This window comes from Rhipicephalus sanguineus, chromosome 1 (assembly GCF_013339695.2).
Source record: "Rhipicephalus sanguineus isolate Rsan-2018 chromosome 1, BIME_Rsan_1.4, whole genome shotgun sequence".
Taxonomy (NCBI): Eukaryota; Metazoa; Arthropoda; class Arachnida; order Ixodida; family Ixodidae; genus Rhipicephalus; species Rhipicephalus sanguineus.
Window position 1 is genome coordinate 29,979,204 of NC_051176.1, and position 19,803 is coordinate 29,999,006.

General features: G+C 46.0%; 1 protein-coding gene and 1 non-coding gene across 8 annotated transcripts in view; both read right to left on the reverse strand.

Annotated features, from left to right (window-relative positions):
- Positions 1–4,598: 4,598 nt before the first annotated feature.
- The window catches only part of LOC119390037 (AN1-type zinc finger protein 4), a 160,680-nt gene continuing 145,475 nt past the window's right edge, over positions 4,599–19,803 (reverse strand). For all 7 annotated transcript variants that reach the window (XM_049413871.1, XM_049413865.1, XM_049413861.1 and 4 more), the window contains 3 exons: positions 12,032–12,123; positions 5,703–6,049; positions 4,599–5,367 (listed from right to left, as the gene is read on the reverse strand). In XM_049413871.1, the coding sequence (XP_049269828.1) occupies positions 5,232–5,367; positions 5,703–6,049; positions 12,032–12,123 (575 nt within the window). In that variant the 3' untranslated portion in view covers positions 4,599–5,231. The remainder of the gene's footprint in view (positions 5,368–5,702; positions 6,050–12,031; positions 12,124–19,803) is intronic.
- Trnat-ugu (transfer RNA threonine (anticodon UGU)) lies at positions 10,134–10,205 on the reverse strand. The gene has a single exon. It is a non-coding gene; the product is annotated as a tRNA-Thr (tRNA).

Genomic DNA, 19,803 nt, shown 5'->3' on the forward strand with positions numbered 1-19,803 from the left:
AGTGGAAGGAGAATCTCGTCAGCGTTGAACAAGGTCTAACCGCTGTTCACCAATATGGCCGACTCGCTCAGAGCAGTGACGTATGTGCAAGCCATGTATAAAGGCCCGTGGGCTTAGATTTAGGCGCACGCTAAAGAACACCAGGTGGCCAAAATTTCCGGAGCCCTCCACACAGCGTCCCTCATAATCATATCGTGGATTTGGGACGTTAATTAAATACTCGTAATTGTTGAGGTATTGCGTCCAAAACCATATGATTATGAGGGACGCCGTAGTAGAGGGCTCCGGAAACTTTGACCAAATGGTGTTCTTCCCTAAATTGATTACCACTGATAAATCAAATAGCATTCGCCTTGATTTTATTCACCTCAGAAATGGGTACTTTCGACGTCACAGCTGATCTGGCATCTTCCCCTAAGCAACTGTTCCTGTCTTGAAGACCAGTACACAATACATCATTTTCTCGTTTTTTCAAAAAAAAAAATATATCCAGTCGTTTTTAAAATGACTTCAGATGCAATCTTCCACTTGCTTGGATTGGACTGAAGTGCATTAAATTTACTTTCTTTGGGGACCTCGACCCTTGGATATAGCGATAGAAAAATTAATGACTCACAGGAGTGTCTTAAAGGTTGAAAGCGATGTAGGCTATAGAATCAGTCTTTACTCCTTATTTTTCATTATACCAAAATTATTTTGGTTGCAATTCCTTGGTTTCACAATTTATATTCTAATCTATGTTCATCTCTCAATTTCATTGTCTCAAATTTCGTTTAATTCAAATGACTTATTGGAGGAATGATAAAGTTTTCTTTTAAAAAACTACCCGGTTCTTGGCCAATCCCCCTGATGGGTATGCACCAAAGGTTCACTGCGCTCTGTACTTCGAATTTTTAAAGCACAGTTAGAAAAATATTACAAAAGCATCGTTATAACACCTCAGACTGGTTCCTTCTCCTTGATTGTAGCCCATAGGCATGTGCAGGGTTCCTATTAAGTCAAAGTATGAGGCACACTCCCCCCCCCCCCCCGCTCTTAGAGATGACTAGGGGGGCTGCCCCCGACCCCCCCCCCCCCTGCGCATCCCAATCATACACAAGACACCAGCCAATAATACACCACTGTAGCAGATGGATCGTTGCACTCGTTGATGCAGCAAAGTTCCAGCGGTCAGTTACACTCGCGTGGGGGTCAGGGTTGGGCCAGGCCGGGAGAACTGGAGATCCGGCAAGTTCCTCCGCCTCCCCAGAAGGGCAGCAAAGGGTTTACGGCGACGTATAATTACGGCGACCGTAATTAAGTTTAATAAGAGGTACAATAAGAGGTGGTACACGCCTAGGCGCCTACATCCAGCCATGATTATCAACTGGTTGAACGCTTCTACGAAGACGTAGAATCGGCAATGAGTAAGGTAAAGACACAGTATACTGTACTGATGGGCGACTTTAATGCAAAGGTAGGCAAGAAGCAGGCTGGAGATCATGCAGTTGAGGAATATGGCATTGGCTCTAGAAATGCCAGAGGAGAGTTACTAGTTAGACTTCGCAGAACGCAATAATTTACGGATCTTGGATACCTTCTACAGAAAACGGGCTAGTACTCGTAAGTGGACGTGGAGGAGTCCTAATGGCGAAACTAAAAATGAAATAGACTTCATTATGTGTGTCCACCCGGGCATTGTACAGGGTGTAGAAGTAGTTAACAAGATTCGATGCAGTGACCATAGAATGGTAAGATCTAGAATTCAACTAGACTTGAGGAAGGAACGGCAGAAACTGATACGCAAGAAGCCCATTAATGAACTAGCTCTGAGAGGGAAAGTACAGGAATTCAGAGTTTCACTTCAGAATAGGTACGCGGCTTTAACCGAGGAAACCGACCTTAGCGTTGACGCAATGAATGATAATCTGACTAGTATCATTAAGGAGTGTGCAGTGGAAGTCAGGGGTACAGTCGTTAGACAGGACACTGGTAAGCTATCCCAAGAGACGAAAAACCTCATTCAGAAACGTCAAGCCATGAAAGCCTCAAATGCAACAGACACAATAGAGCTGGCAGAGCTTTCGAAGTTAATCAATAGGCGTAAAGTAGCCGACATAAGAAAGTATAATATGGAGAGAATTGAGCATGCTCTAAAGAATGGAAGAAGCCTCAAAGCTACGAAGACGAAACTGTGCATAGGCAAAAATCAGATGTATGCATTAAGGGACGAGGAAGGCAAGGTCACAACCAATATGGATAGAATAGTTGAGGTAGCGGAAGAGTTCTAGAGAGATCTGTACAGCAGCCGAGACAGTCAGGATGATAACGTAAGAAGCAGTAATAGCCCAGATGAATCTGACATCCCACCAGTATTGACAGAAGAAGTAAAGAAAGCCCTAAAGGGAATGCAAAGAGGCAAATCCGCTGGTGACGATCAGGTAACATCAGACCTGTTGAAAGACGGTGGAGAGATTATGTTAGAAAAACTGGCCACCCTGTATACGAAGTGTCTCTCGACAGGGAGGATACCAGAATCTTGGAATAATGTCAACATCATCTTGATCCATAAGAAAGGGGACGTCAAGGACCTGAAAAATTACAGGCCCATCAGCTTACTGTACATTGTCTAAGCTATTTACAAAAGTAATTGCTAACACAATTAATACGACATTAGAGTTCAATCAACCAAGGGACCAGGCAGGATTTTGTACAGGCTTCTCGACAATAGACCATATTCATACTATCAATCAGGTGATAGAGAAATGCACAGAATACAACCAACCCCTATACATAGCCTTCATAGATTACGAGAAGGCATTTGATTCGGTGGAGACATCAGCAGTCATGCAGGCACAGCGGAATCAGGGCATCGACGAAGCCTATATAAACATAATGGAAGAAATCTACAGCGGATCCACAGCCGCTATAGTCCTCCATAAAGAAAGCGACAGAATCCGAATAAAGAAGGGCGTACGGCAGGGAGACACGATCTCTCCAATGCTATTCACCGCGTGTTTACAAGAGCTTTTCAGGGCCCTAGATTGGGAAGAATTAGGGATAAGAGTTAATGGAGAGTATCTCAGTAACCTGCGATTCGCTGATGGCATTGCATTGATGAGTAATGCGGGAGACGAATTACAGCTCATGATTACTGAACTGGATACGGAAAGTAGAAGAGTAGGTCTGAAAATTAATATGCATAAAACTAAAGTAATGTGGAACAATCTTGGCAGAGAACAGCGCTTTGCGATAGGTGGCGAGACACTGGAAGTTGCAATGGAGTACGTCTGCTTAGGACAGGTAGTAACCGCGGAGCCGAACCATGAGAGTGAAATAACTAGAACAATAAGGATGGGATGGGGCTCATTCGTCAAGCATTATCAAATCATGAATGGTAGTCTACCACTATCTCTCAAGAGGAAGGTATATAACAGCTGCATCTTACCGGTACTTACCTACGGAGCAGAAACCTGGAGACTTACAAGGAGGGTTCAACTTAAATTGAGGACGACGCAGCGAGCGATGGAAAGGAAAATGACAGGTGTAACCTTAAGAGACAGGAAAGAGAGCAGAGTGGGTCAGGGAACAAACAGGGGTTAAGGATATCATAGTTGAAATCAAGAAGAAGATATGGATATGGGCCGGGCACGTAGCACGTCGGCAGGATAACCGGTGGTCATTAAGGGTAACTGACTGGATTCCAAGAGATTGCAAACGCGTGAAGGGGAGACAGAAAATTAGGTGGGTAGATGTGATTAAGAAGTTTGTAGGTATAACATGGCAGCAGAAAGCACAGGACCGGGTTGATTGGCGGAACATGGGAGAGGCCTTTGCTCTGCAGTGGGCGTAGACAGGCTGATGATGATGATGATGATACTAATTGAACTGGTTAAAACGCGAGCCCGGTCGGCGCTGTACTATCACAAGCAAGCCACAACGGCCCATTGTAAGGTGGCGCCAGCTCTTCAACTTAATTATTGACTTGAGTGTAGTTTCTATTAAAAGGTTGTAGAGCATGAAAATTTATGGCACACCCTTTTTTTTAAAAATCGCAAAAGTTGCACGTAATTAGAGATGTTCAGCATCAAGCAATATTGAAACTGTGCTCGGCGCACACGAAACGTGACCACTCTGCTATTTTATGGTGTCACACACAAGCAACAAGCCAAGATAAATGTACTGCTGAAAAAGATTCAGCAAAGTGCCCTTAACATTTTTTTTTTAATATTTTTATAAGAACATTTCACACCTTTGAAAAATAAAAACATTTCTCGGGTATTTTTGCCTCCTCCTTGCAGGGATTAAGAAATGAAGCCTGAAGGCCACACAGCATGAACAGTATGCAAAAGGAACGTCACACATAATCATTAATAATTGTTGGGGTTTAACATCCCAAAACCATGATACAATTATGAGGGACGCTGTAGTGGAGGGCTGCGGAAATTTCAACCACCTGGGGTTCTCTAATGTGCACCTAAGTACACGAGCCTCAAGCATTTTCGCCTCCATCAAAAATGCGGCCGCCACGGTCGGGATTTGATCCCGTGACCTTCGGGTCGGCAGTCGAGTGCCATGACCACTAGACCCCCGTGGCAGGTAAGGAACGTCACACAGACTTCATGTTCCAGACAAACTACAATTTATTCAGATAGAATTTCAAAAAACATCAGTCCTAGTAAAAAAAATGTTGGAGATATCAGACCAGATGGAAAGAGAAGCAGCCTGCCTTGGCATCCAGAAGAATTCCCAGTCCGAATCGGTTGAAAGAAAAAAAAAAGCTAAAGAGCAAGAATACAATACAATGCACCAACATGGTGCCCCCATAAGTGCCTTCAGCCACTGCAAGGACTGCTTTGAGAATTCAAAGCCACACAAAGAAAAGGAAAATGAGAAGAAGGAAAAGTTGCATGGTCACGATTGCCCACTAAGTCCTAAGGGTTGAGGTGCATCACCGGTCCACCAGTCAATACTTATTTTGAGGCAAAGAAGCCTTATGCTGACAAGTAAACTGCAAGTGTGCAGCTGTCTGGTGGCGACTTGTGCACTAACAGCTCTTCTGCTAGCAAATCAGTCTTCCAGCCAGGAAACCATGGGCTTGCATAAAGAATCAAAAGTAGTGGCATGTCTGTGCTGATGAAAAAAAAAAAAAAAAACTTGCATGGCTCGGGAAGAAAAGGTTTGCACACAGCCCCGCTGATTCTTCGGAGCAGGCATTGTTGTGGATGTCCATTTGCTGCCCATTAAGGGAACTAGATCTTGGGCAACTTGGCTGCCTTGACCACAGGGTTGTTACGCTGCAGAATGTAACGCCCCTCTGCCTTGTAGTCGTGAGAGCATCCATGTGCCTCAGCATAACGGTGAGCAGCACAGAAAGTGCTTCCACATCTGCACAATAACAAAAGCAACAATGCCCTTCATCAATGGCTCGCAATGCATCGACCCAAGAGCAGCGATGTTCAATTAGCACCTGCAACGGCTGATGTGGAGGCGCGGACTCACTAGTGAGCGTGCGCCTCTCCATCAATATTACTTGAAAGGCAATGCCTCAGGTCATCACACTGTTCAACATGAAAACACAAAAGCTCTGCAAGAGGTACGTATCTTGTGAATGAGCTGCACAGAAAATGCTTGAAGTGCCACAATGGGCAGATATTTTTCACCATCAATCCTTGCTCTACAAAGACCCGAAGGTTCAAATCGCATGCCCTACTACAGCTCACCTGCAGACATAGGTGGATGCCAGTCCAGTTTTTTTGTTGCACCAAGAGCATCGCTTTCCCTTCTTCTTGGCCTTTCCAGGGGACGGGTGCAGCGGATCCACTGGCATGTCGTCAGTCTTGGACTCTGAAGTGCTGCTTGAGTCATCATCCACCGGGACTGGCATCAGTTCAGCTCCATTCCCAACAGTCAGCTCAGCAGAGGACCCAGTGCCCACATCCACGGACAGCGCAACATTGCTGCCACTGGTAGAAGCAGTGATGCTAGCTGTGTCTGCCGACATTGAGCCTGCTGAAGCACTGACTGCTGAAGCACTTGATTCAGCAGGCAGTGTAGCCACACTGGCGCCCTGCAAATGGGTGCGGAAACCGGTTCTTGCTGCAACGAGCCGTGTTCAGTGATGCAGTAGACGCTGTGCCTCCAGCATAGCGAGTGCGGCTTCTATCTCAGCTGTGATTACTTCATGGTGCTCTGGGGAAGGAGCCCAAGTACATCACTGCATAATGGCTAAATGCTCTGTGTAAGGTGTTAACAAGCAACAAGTTAGGGGGGACAAAAGATGCTGAGCCGATGGCATTCTGCTGCCATTAGCTCGTTACGCTGTACGATTCCTAAACAAAGCTGCTGCATTAGGATAAAGGCCAGATGCAAAGATATGATTATAGGCCGAGTTGAAATTAACAAAACACCAAGAAGCCTAATTTATATTGCAGCCCTCCATTACAGCACCGCTCGTAGCTGCTTTGTTGCTTCAAGGCTTTAAACAACATGAAACATTCAGTCAATTGCATTAGTTAATGTGGCCTCCTATCAACTGAATCCTTTGTCATTTTGACAATAGGCAACTCTGGAGATTCTTAAAGTGACAAAAGTTACTAGAGTCGAACCCGACTATATCGAACTCGGGTAAATCCAATTATTCGTCATATCAAACTATTCTCGAATACGCCAATGCAGGGGAAAATCTATGCAGGGTGTCTACCGAGTTGACATTTACAGTGATGCTACCGAGGACTTCTGATTTGGAGCAATTTTTGGAACAGCAAAATTTTCATTTTGGAGCACTTTGGAGCAGCAAAAAGTTCCGTCTTGGAGCACTTTGGAGCAGCCAATTTTGCATCTTGGAGCATGCTGGAGCAGCTAATTTCACATCCTGGAGTACACTGGAGAAGCATGTTGCATTTATATTCAAGCACCTGAATAATTATTATAGGGCTCTTATGAAGAGCTAGGAATATTTCGATTCATTGCAAATCTCATGGAGAAAATCATCTTAGGAGCACTCCATATTTCACTCGATAATGCAAAGATAAGGGCCTCATGCACTTAAGTGCTTTCGAATGACCTATTCAGCGATTTTTTTTTTTAACTAGCAAATAAACAAGATACTGGATATTGAAAGCTGTACTTTATGAAATAACACTCTAAATACATCTACGTAATTATCAGCAGAAGTGGTAGACAAACGCCGCGACATACAACAGTGCCTCAATGCTAAAGATTCACACAATCACCAATGTATTTCCCTAAAGTGACTCAAAGGCAAAGGCATGTTTATTTTTCTCCTCGGTCGATTGCATTGCTGGGCGCAACACGACATCACTTAGCTGGGCTCAGAAAGCCAACGGCGTCTTTCGACACTCCCTTCGCTCTTTCTGAGGCCCTGTCTGTGCTGTAGCAAGAGCATCCTCGCAATGCTTCCAGACTATCGCTTGCGCGTGCGCTGTGTTGCCTGGAAGATGGAGAACTGCTTTAAGCCGAGCATCCGCGAAAGTGTCCGAAAGTGCATTCAATGGGGGACTACATGATATGGCAAACTTCGTTTTCCTTTTACAGCCAAGCTGTATACGGTTAGGACATTCCCTAGCGCCCTCGAGAGAGAAGTGCAAAAAATAATGCGTATTGAGCATTAAAAGCCCGGCCGTTAAAAACCTGGCCTTGCATACCAAACTGGCGTCCACCATGTCATATCTGTGCCGGGCGGTAAAAGCTTCGCTGGTCGTCCAGCTTACAGAGTGGAATGACTCCTAATTTTTTAGCAGTGAAGCTGTTGAAGCTATCAGCAACTTGTGCTCCGTCGTGCAAAACTCCACAGGTGGGTATTCGCCACAGGAATTGGGTCAAGCCCCACTACCGAGTACAACAGGTACGAGCATTAAATGAAAACTACTCGGTGAAGTGGAGCACGTGAAACACGTGAAAAGAGAGAGACAGAAAGAAAGAGAGGGAAAAAAAGAGAAAGAAAGATAGCAATAGAAAGAAAGAGAAAAAAACAGAGATAAATAAAGAAAATAAAGACATAAAAAGATAAAAAGGCCGAAAAAGACAAAGAGAGAAGAAAACGACAAGACACGAAAAAGAGATAAAAAAACAAAGAGCAAGACTGAATGAAAGAAAGAAGCAATAAATAGATAGAGAGGGAAAGGTAAGAAAAGAAAGATAGAAAGTGTGCGAAAGAAAAAAAATAGAAAGAAACCGATACAAAGAGAGATACAAGAAACAGAGAGGAAGAAATAAAAGAAAGAAAGAAAATAAAAATAAACAAGGATGGCCACCCAGCTCAACTCTTGCTTCAGGCTTGGCACCACTAGTGCGAAGGTGCCATAATTAATTTTTCTTTTTATTGCGAAAGCATTTATATGCACACTCTCGACGGGTTATTGGAGTCGCCGTTGCCGTCATTTTCAGTATAAAGTTCAAACTGATAACATCACCCCGCACATGATAACATCTCTCCGTGCATCGTATGTTCTACATGCGAGTAAAAGCTGGCGATGAACGCGGCTGAAGCGGAGATGGAACGAGCCGGCCGCCTCCGTCGCACGAAGGGCGCATGCGATAACATCACCCTACGCATGAGGCCTGCCGTCGACTGCTCATCAAGCAGAGAGGAAACGCCCCGCCCGTCTTTCGTAAGGGGCATGGAATGACTGGAGTGGAGGTAGGAGGGGTTGCTGCGTCGCTCAAAGGGCGCGGTCGCTGCCGTGCATGCTATCTCGACAGGTAAACTTGCTGTGCTTGCAACGCTTACTTCACGTATAGAGAACTGAAAGCACGACAACCACTTTGGCCTCCGAAGCGGCCGTATTCTCTTAAATCTGCGTTCTGTTGAGTTACGCGAGATCAGATTCAAGAGAGTTACCTGCTAGCCTTACTATGTATAACAATACAATTTGTTGCGATCACATTCACTGCTTCGCATTTAAGGAAACTAATTTTTTTTAACCATCAGTTACTGACCCTGGAAAGCTAGGGGCGGATGTCTAACAGAGTAGCCGCTTCACAGAGGGCCTTCCGACGCCAGGGCCGTCAGCGACGGGCCCGCTACTGACAGCCCCCTGCACAAATTAAAACAGATTTGCAGCTGCTCCGACCAGGAGGTATTCTTTTATTAATGAGATGACATTTGAGAAAAAGAACAAACAAAATATTTGAATTGGGGTCCTAACACTCACGAGCTCAGAAGGGCAGGGCCTTTCATTACTGCAAAAGCGATTATCAACCAGGATGTGCTGGTGGAAGAAAATTACGAAAAAGGTCCTCTGGATGAAGATTCATGAATGAAGTATATTTGATGAAAACTGACAATGCATTCCCACTCTTAACGTGCCCTTCCATGAATGTGAAGCACGGAAAATTCGACATTGCTCTAGTTTTCCCTAGTTTCATTCTGCGATGTCCAGAAACAGAAGTGACAGACATTCTAGCGGCACGCGTGTAGTTGTTATTACTTAGCATTGCTTCATTTATGTGCCGTGCAACTCCTGAAACGAGCTATCAGCAGCGTTTCTGACCCAGACAACGTCCGCCGATGAATCGCCGCCTCACTTTCACGCTACCAATTGGCCTAGACATCACGAGCTTCTGCGGAGGATGCATTTTACGTCGAGCCGACTTGCACAACGGAACATGCGTCGGCACTGATCATGGAGTCATGGATCGGGATGCACGCGCTGTTTATTCAGCGGACTAGTTCTTGGTCCATGGTTGTGACTTTGGCGGCCCCAAGATCAAGCTGCACGAGTTTTGACGCGCCTCTGGTGCGGTTGCCGGTAATAGACACACTCAAACCCGAGACTCTCATTTTCTGGAAGGAATGGTTACTTTTATGGGCTCGTTTATCTTTGTTACACACAGTATTAATGAGAACTAACAGACAGCAATGCCAAGGAAAGTATAGGGGGTGTTATTAGTAGTACAGTTGAACCCCTTTATAAGAGACACTGATATAAGAGACACGTGGGGTATAAGAGACACCAGTGTGCTACATGAAAGTAAGGGTTGATAGGAAAATGCATAACTTAGTACACTGCTTATAAGAGACACCTCATATAACAGGCAAGAATTTCTCCCCCATGCGTGCCTCTTATAAAGGGGTTCAACTGTAATTAGAATATAAATGTGAAGAAAGTAAAGTGGACGAAAAGATAACTTGCCGCCGGCAGGGACCGAACCTGCGACCTTCGAATAACACATCCAATGCTCTACCACTGAGCTACGGCGGCAGTCATCTCCCCATCCACTTTATAGGGTATATATGTGGATTGAAACATAGGAGTGTCAGCCAGTGCCAGTCGCAGCCATGGCGGCGAGTGTGGAACACTTTTTTCTGCCTTTTTGGCGTCACGTAGCACGTGATCTATTTACGAGCAGGCAGCTGACCAATAATCCCTCGCATACTACCTGAAGGCATCATGTCTGCCGGAACGAGACCCTCGCTATAAATGAAGGAAAGGTTAGTTTTAAGGGCTCGTTTTTCTTTGTTACACACAGTAGTAATGAGAACTAACAGACAGCAATGCCAAGGAAAGTATAGGGGGTGTTATTTGTAGTAATTAGAATATAAATGTGAAGAAAGTAAAGTGGACGAAAAGATAACTTGCCACACTGGCTGACACTCCTAAGTTTCAATCCACATATATACCCTATAAAGTGGACGGGGAGATGACCGCCGCCGTAGCTCAGTGGTAGAGCATCAGACGCGTTATTCGAAGGTCGCAGGTTCGGTCCCTGCCGGCGGCAAGTTATCTTTTACCTACACTTTGTCTCAGAAATGACGTGTGCTGCTACTCGGCGCGGCCTCGCATATGCCTAGTGACGTTTTCGATGACTTGGCTTGGCTCGTGCATCGAGACAGTAACGACGCCGGGACAAGCCACGCATGACACAGGCGCAGGCAACCTTGGACACATGCGCACAATGCGGTACAGATACAGGGAAGGTGTATAATGCCACATTATCTCATTGTAACGGCTTGTTATTTTCAAAAATAGATGAAAAGCTCTAAATAAAGGTGGTTAAGCATAGTTACAGGAACTCCTGTGAAAGCAGAATGATAGCTTTCACAAATCGCGAGAAGGGCTGGCAGCATCGCTATCAATTCTCAGCGTTGCTGGAGGAAAGCTCCGTCCATGTTTAGAGGCTTTCAGGTCGAAAAATACTGCTTGTAAAATAACTACGTGCTTTTGGGATTAACTACTGCAGCTACAAACACTGCGAAGGATGAGCTTTCTGGCGCGCCATAAAAAAATTGGTCGGGAAGAATCAGTTGTCGGTCCCTTTAAGGAAATGGGTAATGGTTGAATTCTTGAAAGCGATTTCTTGGCTTCCAGGACCCATTCCTCCCACTTTCAGCACTAGCTATATAATAATTGTTGGGGTTTTACGTCCCAAAACCACGATATGATTATGAGAGACGCCTTTCTGCACTAGCTGATGACATTGCAGAAGAGAGGGCAAGTGGTTTTTTGCCGTTTTTTTATCAACACTTAAGTTCCATGCTCCATGCAGTGCAATGATATTCAGCCCATTTTCACAGGTGCCTCATACACAGATGTGCATCAAGTCCTTGATGTTGTTACTTAGACATCAATGAGACACTATATACTGCACATATATTTACAAGTGGATACAAAGGCAGTTGGCCAGAATATAAAAGCCTGTTATAGCTTAAAACTGCTGTCTTTTCCACACAAGTGGCCTCTTATCACTACTGCTTCACAGCACCATCCCAGACAATTTCAGTTAAAGGAGTGTTGTAGGCAGTAGGCCCACAGCCCACTCATTTTTTTTCAAGAAATAAGCCAAACTGTGTTTCCTTGTCAACTGCCTCCCCTGTGACCATGTGGCAGTATTCTAACACCATAAACTCCACAGTCTGATGCAACTTCCTCCTCAAAGGTGGATGCACACAAGCATGCCCCAATGGGCGCGCACTCCAGACGGACCCCGCCTTCAGAGAGCACTGCCGAGTGCATGGATGGAGCTTTTACAAAACCTCCCACTTTTAAATCCTAATCTACCGCAAAAGTGAATCTCAAAGAGCACTCACAGTGACAGTAGAGCCAGAGGCTTCTGCTGAAGATCCCGTAGACCTCTCGGTGCTCCCACTTGGAGGGCCATTAGATGTGGGCACGTTGTTATCTGCACAAAAGTAAGTGTCATCAAGGGACAAAAAACAATGCTTGGCATCCTTTTCCTGCAGTATAGGTGCAAGTTACAAAGGCCGTAGACTGTTATAGGTTGCCAAACTCATTCACGAGCCGACTCGCTCAGGCTCACTCGCAACCGGATCGACCCGTGGGTATCAGCTAGTAAGCCTAGCTGCGTCCTGCGAGTTGGCGGGGTGGGTCAAAGACGACGCCTAGGTGATGGGCAGGAATTCTTGGGTCCTGGTGGCTTCCACGGCCCTTTTGACGGCCCAGAGTTGATGCTCGAGGGCGGGGCTGAGCATTGCGGCCTCCCAGCGTGCACGAAGGCTGTCGCTAGAGGACACGTCATCGTCACTTATCTCTGAGCATTTCCATCACATATCATTCAAAGTGGCTCTAGATTCACATTTTTTGCATTTGCCTGTTTGATATATATCCGGATATATGACATGCTAGAGCACAGGATTCAGGTACATCCTAGTTTGTCACCGCCGCCATTTGACAGACTGCTTTTTGTCAATGCTGGGTGAGGTAGCAGGTGTATAACATTTTGTGATGTATCCTATCATTCCGTCCTCCCACTCCCACTTGTCTACCTTGCTGTCACGTCCGGAGGGTACTGGAACGGGACTTGCGACTGCGGTTCAGTTGGTAAACCCTTGAGCCGTGACGTGTACTGACCTGTTATTGCCGCCCTCCGCGTGAGCGGGTATCTTTCTTATGTAGCACCTTTCTTTTGCAATCTCCTGGGTTTTTATTCGGGCGTGCACTGTAATGATATCGCGTTAAAACATCTTGTTGCCCTGGTCATAACCCCAGTTTTATTTTGACGAGGCTGCATGCCGAGCTTAAAGGAACACTAAAGGCAAATAATTTATTCCAGAGTGAAAGCTGAATGTATGACAACGTCTAAAACGCAATATTATCAACAGCAGTGCCCTACTTACTGAGAAATTAAGCTAAATGTATCACACGATGAGCGCCACGAGCGGCACATTTTGGAAATGATCCCAATGACGTGAGAGAGTTAGACTACAATTAATCACTCGTAATCAAACTAGCAGCAATAAAAAAAGAACCTTCCGTGCATCAAGAGACGTAATAAAATGCTGTTTGTTCGTTTCCGTTTGATTCATGGAAAAAAAGAACCTCTGTGGCATTGCCATGGGGAATGGCGCGCGTGGTTCAAAGGTTCCGTTTTCACCGAAGTGCGCTTCGCCCGGCGCCCTGCTTCGCTCACGCGGTCGCGTCTCAGTGGTAGTTTCGGTATTGCGTACTGCCGCGCGTGTTTTGCGCACTCGTGAAAGCCGCTCTGACAGAAAGTTCGACAAAATGCCGCATGCATGTGATGTGGCTGGATGCCCGAAAGGCGCACGCCGCCGCGCAGTAAAGGCGGGCAATGTTGTGCACGTGACGTGAGAAACACCACTTTCAGGCGGGTGATTTGCAGTGCGCTAACGCGATGCGGACCACTAAAACGTGATTTTATTTCAAAATAAGCACTTCCTTGGCACAAAAGTAGCACTACGAGGTTTCTGGGCCGTTATTTCAACAATCAACGTTGACTTAATATTTGCCTTTAGTGCCCCTTTAAGCACGGAACAACAGGCTTGACAGTCAGTAGCGCTTTCACGTACCGAATAGTGCTAGGGTAGTTTGTTGCCCCTGTAAATGCTCCAACAGGAACACGGGGGTTGCTTCCGATATTTAATGGCTTATTCGACAGACTGCACTGATCGTCTCCTTGCAACTTTCTTGCTCTGCCTGCTTACAACCACTGCATACGTTCTTCCCATCTTTGCACATTGGTAGCTTGTCAAAGCTTCACGTGACCGTCTACTTCGCCTGTATCGCATGGACATGGGAGACTCCATGTTATGGCTGTACTCGTGGACTTCTCACGTGTGCAGCCATGTGTTAGTGGCGAACAAAATGTGCGGTGCCTTTAGGTGTTGCTACGCTATAATTTTAGATTTCGAAGGACCGGGAATTTCTCTCGATTTTAGGAACTCCTCGATTTAACAAAATAATTTGAGCACACTCATCACTTGGTTAAATCGAGTTTCAACTGTATTACCATTCTTTCCCTCCTCTCTCTTGGGATGTCTGCCTTCACAATACGCTGTGTGTGGTAACCTATGCCTAGTCTCACTAGGATAGGTCTGCCTGCTCTCGTCTTAGGCGTTCATATTGTGCCATACGTTCAGCTTCACAGAACTCGCCTATCATGTTGTGCAGGTCTAAGTGTAGCAACTTGTCTGCGCTGGAGCTAATCAGTAGCCCTACGGCTTGATTGTATATTTTCCGAATGAGGCATCCTAATTTGATCTTTTCTGTGGCCTGCCATTTCAAGTATTGCACTTCATGCAGTCTTTTTTTTAATGATGCCGCGTACTGGGCATTAAAGGGACACTAAAGGCAAATAACAATGTATGTCCGAGTGAAATGTCAATGTTTGAAAACGTCTAAAATGTCAATATTATCAATAGCGGTGCTCTAGTAATGGAGAAATTAAGGTAAATGTAGGACACTACATGCACCACCAGTGGAATGTTTTGGAACGAGCCCAATGACGTCAAGAGTCCAGAGTACAAATTATCACCAGTATTCAAGCTACTTATGATAAAAAAAAAAAAGAACATACAGAGCATCGCAAGACGTAACAAAAATGCTGCTTGTGCGTTTCTGTTTGATTCATGGAAAAAAACTTGACATCACAGTGGCGAACGACGTGGGTTGTGCAAAAGTTCCGTTTTCGCAGGGCTGTGCTCCACTCACACAGTCACATCTCAGTGGTAGTTTCGTTATCACGTGCTGCTGCGTGTGCCTTGCATACTCATGAAAGTCGCTCTAACCGAAACTTCAACAAAATGCCGTGTCCATGTGATCCTATGTAATGTGCCTTTCAGAGCAGAAACCACAACGTCGGCAGCCGGGCAGTAAAGGCAGGCAACGTTGGGCAAGGCAAATGCTACGTCAGGAGGCCTTTTCAGGCATGTGATTTGAAGTGCACTAACGCTGTGCAGGCCACTAAACAGATTTTCATTCAAAATAAGCATTTCCTTAGCCCGAAACAAGCCCTACGAGGTTTCTGGAATGCTATTTTAACAATCAATGTCGACTAAACATTTGCCTTTAGTGTCCCTTTAAAATAATCCCCAATCATACTGCTCAGTTGCGTGCTATGGCTAGCATTTTTCGAAAGTGTTCGAAATTAATGTTGGACTGCTGTAAATATTTAATACAGACACTGTCCACCATTTTCTGCATGGGTAAAGTTCTGGGAGAATGTGATCGATTGCCTCAACTTTGTTGTGTTGCACGACCGTGTGGTTTTGCTTTACCAACATCGTTAGCGCCTTTGTCTCCCCATCGGCAGTACCAAAGGACCTGTATTCTAACAATATGCCAGCCTGTGTATGTCCTTTGTCTTTAAAGGGACACTAAAGAGCAAAAAAATTTTTCTCGTATTAGTAAACTACTCTTTCACGATAACGAAAACACCACACTTGCTGCGAGAAGAGGCTTAGTAAGCGAGAAATCAAGCAAAAAGAAAATGTGGGTGGCGACGCCATCTTGAAGTTTCCGCACCATTCGCCTACATATTTTGACGGCGCCCACTAGGGCCTACGTAGTTCCTTAACAGTAAAAATGAAGTACACTGTCCTCTGAGAGGGCATAGAGTTAACATACCAAGTTTGAGGAAATTTTGTTGAGCCAATGGCGCCAAAGTACGATAAATGCACTTTGAAATCCATGACGTCACGCGTGAAGATTTTGGCGCGTAATTTGAAAATGAAACTTTGAACTTCACTTTCTCCTTTATTAATACACCTATGATGGTGAACTTAACTATATTAGTGTTCTCAAATTACAATTTATCAATCTAAACCGATTCATTGTTTCTCTTTAGTGTCCCTTTAAAGGGATACTGAACAAAATTTCTGCCGCCAAGATTTTCAGCCAAATTGAGATTGGGTGCTGAAATCGATAGACGTAACCTTCATTTCAGGCAGAAACTAGAGGAAAATAATGAATTTAATGAGTTTTTTACAAACTGCCACGTCTGGCGGCCACACCGTGAACTAGAGGAGGTGCCGTTTTGCGGCGTTTAATGCACCTGAAAAGGGCATGCCAACAATGCCAGCCATCGCCCGCGTCTCTCAACCCACTCGGCTCCCACTACGGTTCCAAGGACCGCTACAAACAGCACCAGCAGCGAACAATGCTCCCGTGCAAGGTGAAGCCCCTAAATGGTGGAGCATGCCTCAGTGCCTTTGCGGAAGGGGGAGAGTGAGATGTAAAGGGGCGGACGGAGAATAAGGCGTTGCAGAAGGTATCGTTTTCAATCGTATCCTCTAAAATTCCATTGGAAAAAATATTTTTTGACAACACATCTCTCAAGTTCAAGAAATGGCAGCGATGCAATGTGGCAGCATGTCACAGCATGTTGCTGCGACATTTAGACTGGTGGAACCAGTCTGCTAGCACTGCTATTAATTCATTTAGTTTGTGATAATGACAATCCCATCAGATTTTTACAGCAGTGGCTTAGAAGGGTCTATAGACATTGTGGTAAAGGCTTCACATAACTATACAATAAGGTAACTGAGAAAGACCCCTCCCCCCCTCGGTGAAGGATAATCCGACCAGATTTGGAGGGGGGGCGCTTGCGGGATAGCCGCTAAAAATAAAAATGCCCATCCATCTTTCTAATGAAATGCTTTATTTATTTACTGTTTTTATTTCCCCTCATCATTGTCAAACCATTGAAGCAGCGACCAGTTTGACCAATATACGACCGGCCACATCGCAATGGAATTTCATAAAGAACATTAGATACGCATTCAGTGTACTCATTTTTGGGGTTATTTTTACACAAGTGATGCTCGTCTTTAAAAATAAGTGGCCGCAGGGGAGGAGGGGGGGGCGCTTGCTCGGTCACTGGCGCTTATTTCAGACCTCCCAAAAAAGGGAGGGCGGCGCTTGCTCGGGTGGGGGCGCTTGCTCGGCACTTTACGGTAGAAAGTTTTAAGGCCCAATCACATTAGCAGAAGAACATGTGCGGCCCACTGGCAGTGGAAAGGCGCTGCTGTGACGGTGCGGCCACACCAGATCGTCGCGAGCCTCTGCTTTTTGGACTGTTGCAGGGGAGTACAAAGGCTGACCTCGCTCTCTCCAAGGTGCATTTTTTGGGGGGTCACGCTAATTAACAGGCTGGAGAGACAAAGCTTACTTGTCACAGAGAATGAGGCAAGCATGCACGAGTTCTAACACATTTTCTTCTTACACCTCTGTTCAAACCCATGCCTGAAAGACAGAATGACCAAGACAAACCAGTGTTAAACGAGCCTCTCCATCATTCAGCATCTGGACGGGTCCGCCCACGATACCGAGCACGTAGTCACGGAAGGGGCGAGGGAGCCACTCCGATTGGTCTCCTCAGAAAGCACCGTGCGGTTTACCGCGAAAAATGGTGCACGGACCCATTCCTTTCGCGGCAAGAAAATGCTGCTGCGTGGCAGCTTTAGAGGACCGCATTTTGCCGGCAATGGTGCGCCGTACGTGTTTTTCAGCTTCTGTGTTAAAGATCTACAGGGACCCTGCAACACTTTTCCAAGTAATCATCAAATGGCTTCATTCAAGAAGTTAAGTGCCTCAAAAATCGACTGCCGCAAAAATGTATAGAATACGTAGAGTACAAGCGGAGTTACAGGGATTTGTCCAAGCTTCAAGAGATTTCGCTTTTTTTTCGTACCAGCGAGCGCACTGAAAGCTATGCAGGAGGGGATGACAAGGGGGGCAAGAAGCTACGCCCATTCGTCATCGCATATGTGGTGACATTGAGCACTTTCTTTTCTCTTTTTTTTTGAAAGCGCAGCTTACTTTCAGTGTGATCGCGAGCAAGCGCGCGGGCTTTTCGTGCCATACTGTGGCAGCCCCGGTAACTACCGTAAAATTCCGAGTAAGCGTCCCCACCCGTAGAAGTGCCCCCTCCCCCCCCTTCCACCGTTCCGCGAAAACACGCCCAGGCAACAGTGGCCTGCCACATCCAGTTGACAAAAAAAGTTTCAGTGGATTTTTCTACAAATATTTTGTTTCTTTTTTTGTGGTCTTGCTGGCTGCCATGGATCCAATCCAATCCAATCCAATCCTGCTTTGCACTGCACCCCGATTGCTCCGCACATGCTCCGCGCCATTTGTTGCTTTGTGTTTGCGGTGAGGGGGTCAGCTATACCTATGTAGTCCTACACAGTGGCAAAGAAAATCGAGGTTATTCGATGGCATCGAGAAAATGGAAAGAACGTGCACCAGACGTCTCGACATTTCAAGCTCGACCAGAAGCGGATACGGGAATGGGAGAAGAATTTCGATAATTTGCTGCAGCTAAACTACAGGAAGGCAAAACTTCGACGGAAGCTCAGTAACGGCACACCAGTGTTCAGCGAACACGTGGACGATGCGCTCTTTGAGTACCTTGAGCGCGAAAGAAGTGCAGGACGTGCCATCAGCAACCGGATTCTTTCCGAAGAGGCCGTCAAAATTGACAACAGCATGCAGTTAGGAAACTTCGTAGCCTCCAGCCATTACATAAATCGCTGGAAACAGCAGTTCGGCGTTGCAATGCGCAGCGCTACGAACGAGAGTCAGAGGACGCCCGAGGAACTTTCGGAGGCAGCAAGTGCCTTTCGGTCTTCTGTGAACTCTCTGCGAAGGCGCAACAGCTACACCTTATATAACATGGCCAACATGGATCAGACAATGGTGCAAATAGACAACCCCTCCAACAGGACGAACAACGTGGTCGGCGAAAGCACCATACGGATTGCGAACACTGGATGTGCCCGGCGAGGCTTCACGGTTTGCCTAGCTGCTTGCGCCACCGGCCACAAGCTCCCGGCTTTCATTATCTTCAAGGAGCAAAGTGGAAAAATTCCAGCCAGGGCCTTTGCGAGCCTTCGCATACCAGGTGAGAATAATTTTATTTTTTTGATGGGGGCGAGGGGTCACATTGTCGCCTAGTTCGTTTTATCACAACGCTGACTTTTTTTCCCCATTCGTAGCAAATGTTCGTCTCACCACCACGAAAAACGGCTAGATGACATCGGAGAAAATGCAAGAATGGCTGTCGAGAGTCTGGGGCCCAAACGTCGACGACGTGCGACGCTTACTAGTGTTGGACCAGGCACACATCCATAAGACACAAGCCGCCACAAATGCCTTCGAGGAGTACGACACCAACGTGCTTTACGTGCCTGCGGGTTAAACAGGCATCCTGCAGCCTGCTGACGTGTATTGGAATAAGCCGTTCAAGTCCACCTTGCGGCGTTTGTGGGAGCAGTATACACGGTTTCGCTGTTTGTAAACAAACTGACATGTGCCGAACCTCGTTAATACGTACCCGCTTTAAACGTACTAACGGTTAAAACGTAGCTGCGACGAATCCCCGACCGAGTCCCATAGAGCCCAATGAATTCGCTGACCGCTTAAGCCGTAGTGGTTCACCCTATGCCTACCGGTTAGTGCGTACCCTGCGTACCGCGATAACTTTTTGTGCCATAAAATTTTACTGTGCTGCTCAACTTCCTGACGCTAGAATGTGCCGCCAAAGGTCTTCCGCCTTTTTGAGAAGTGCGCAGATCAGTCGATCCCCGATTCCGACTTCCGCGCG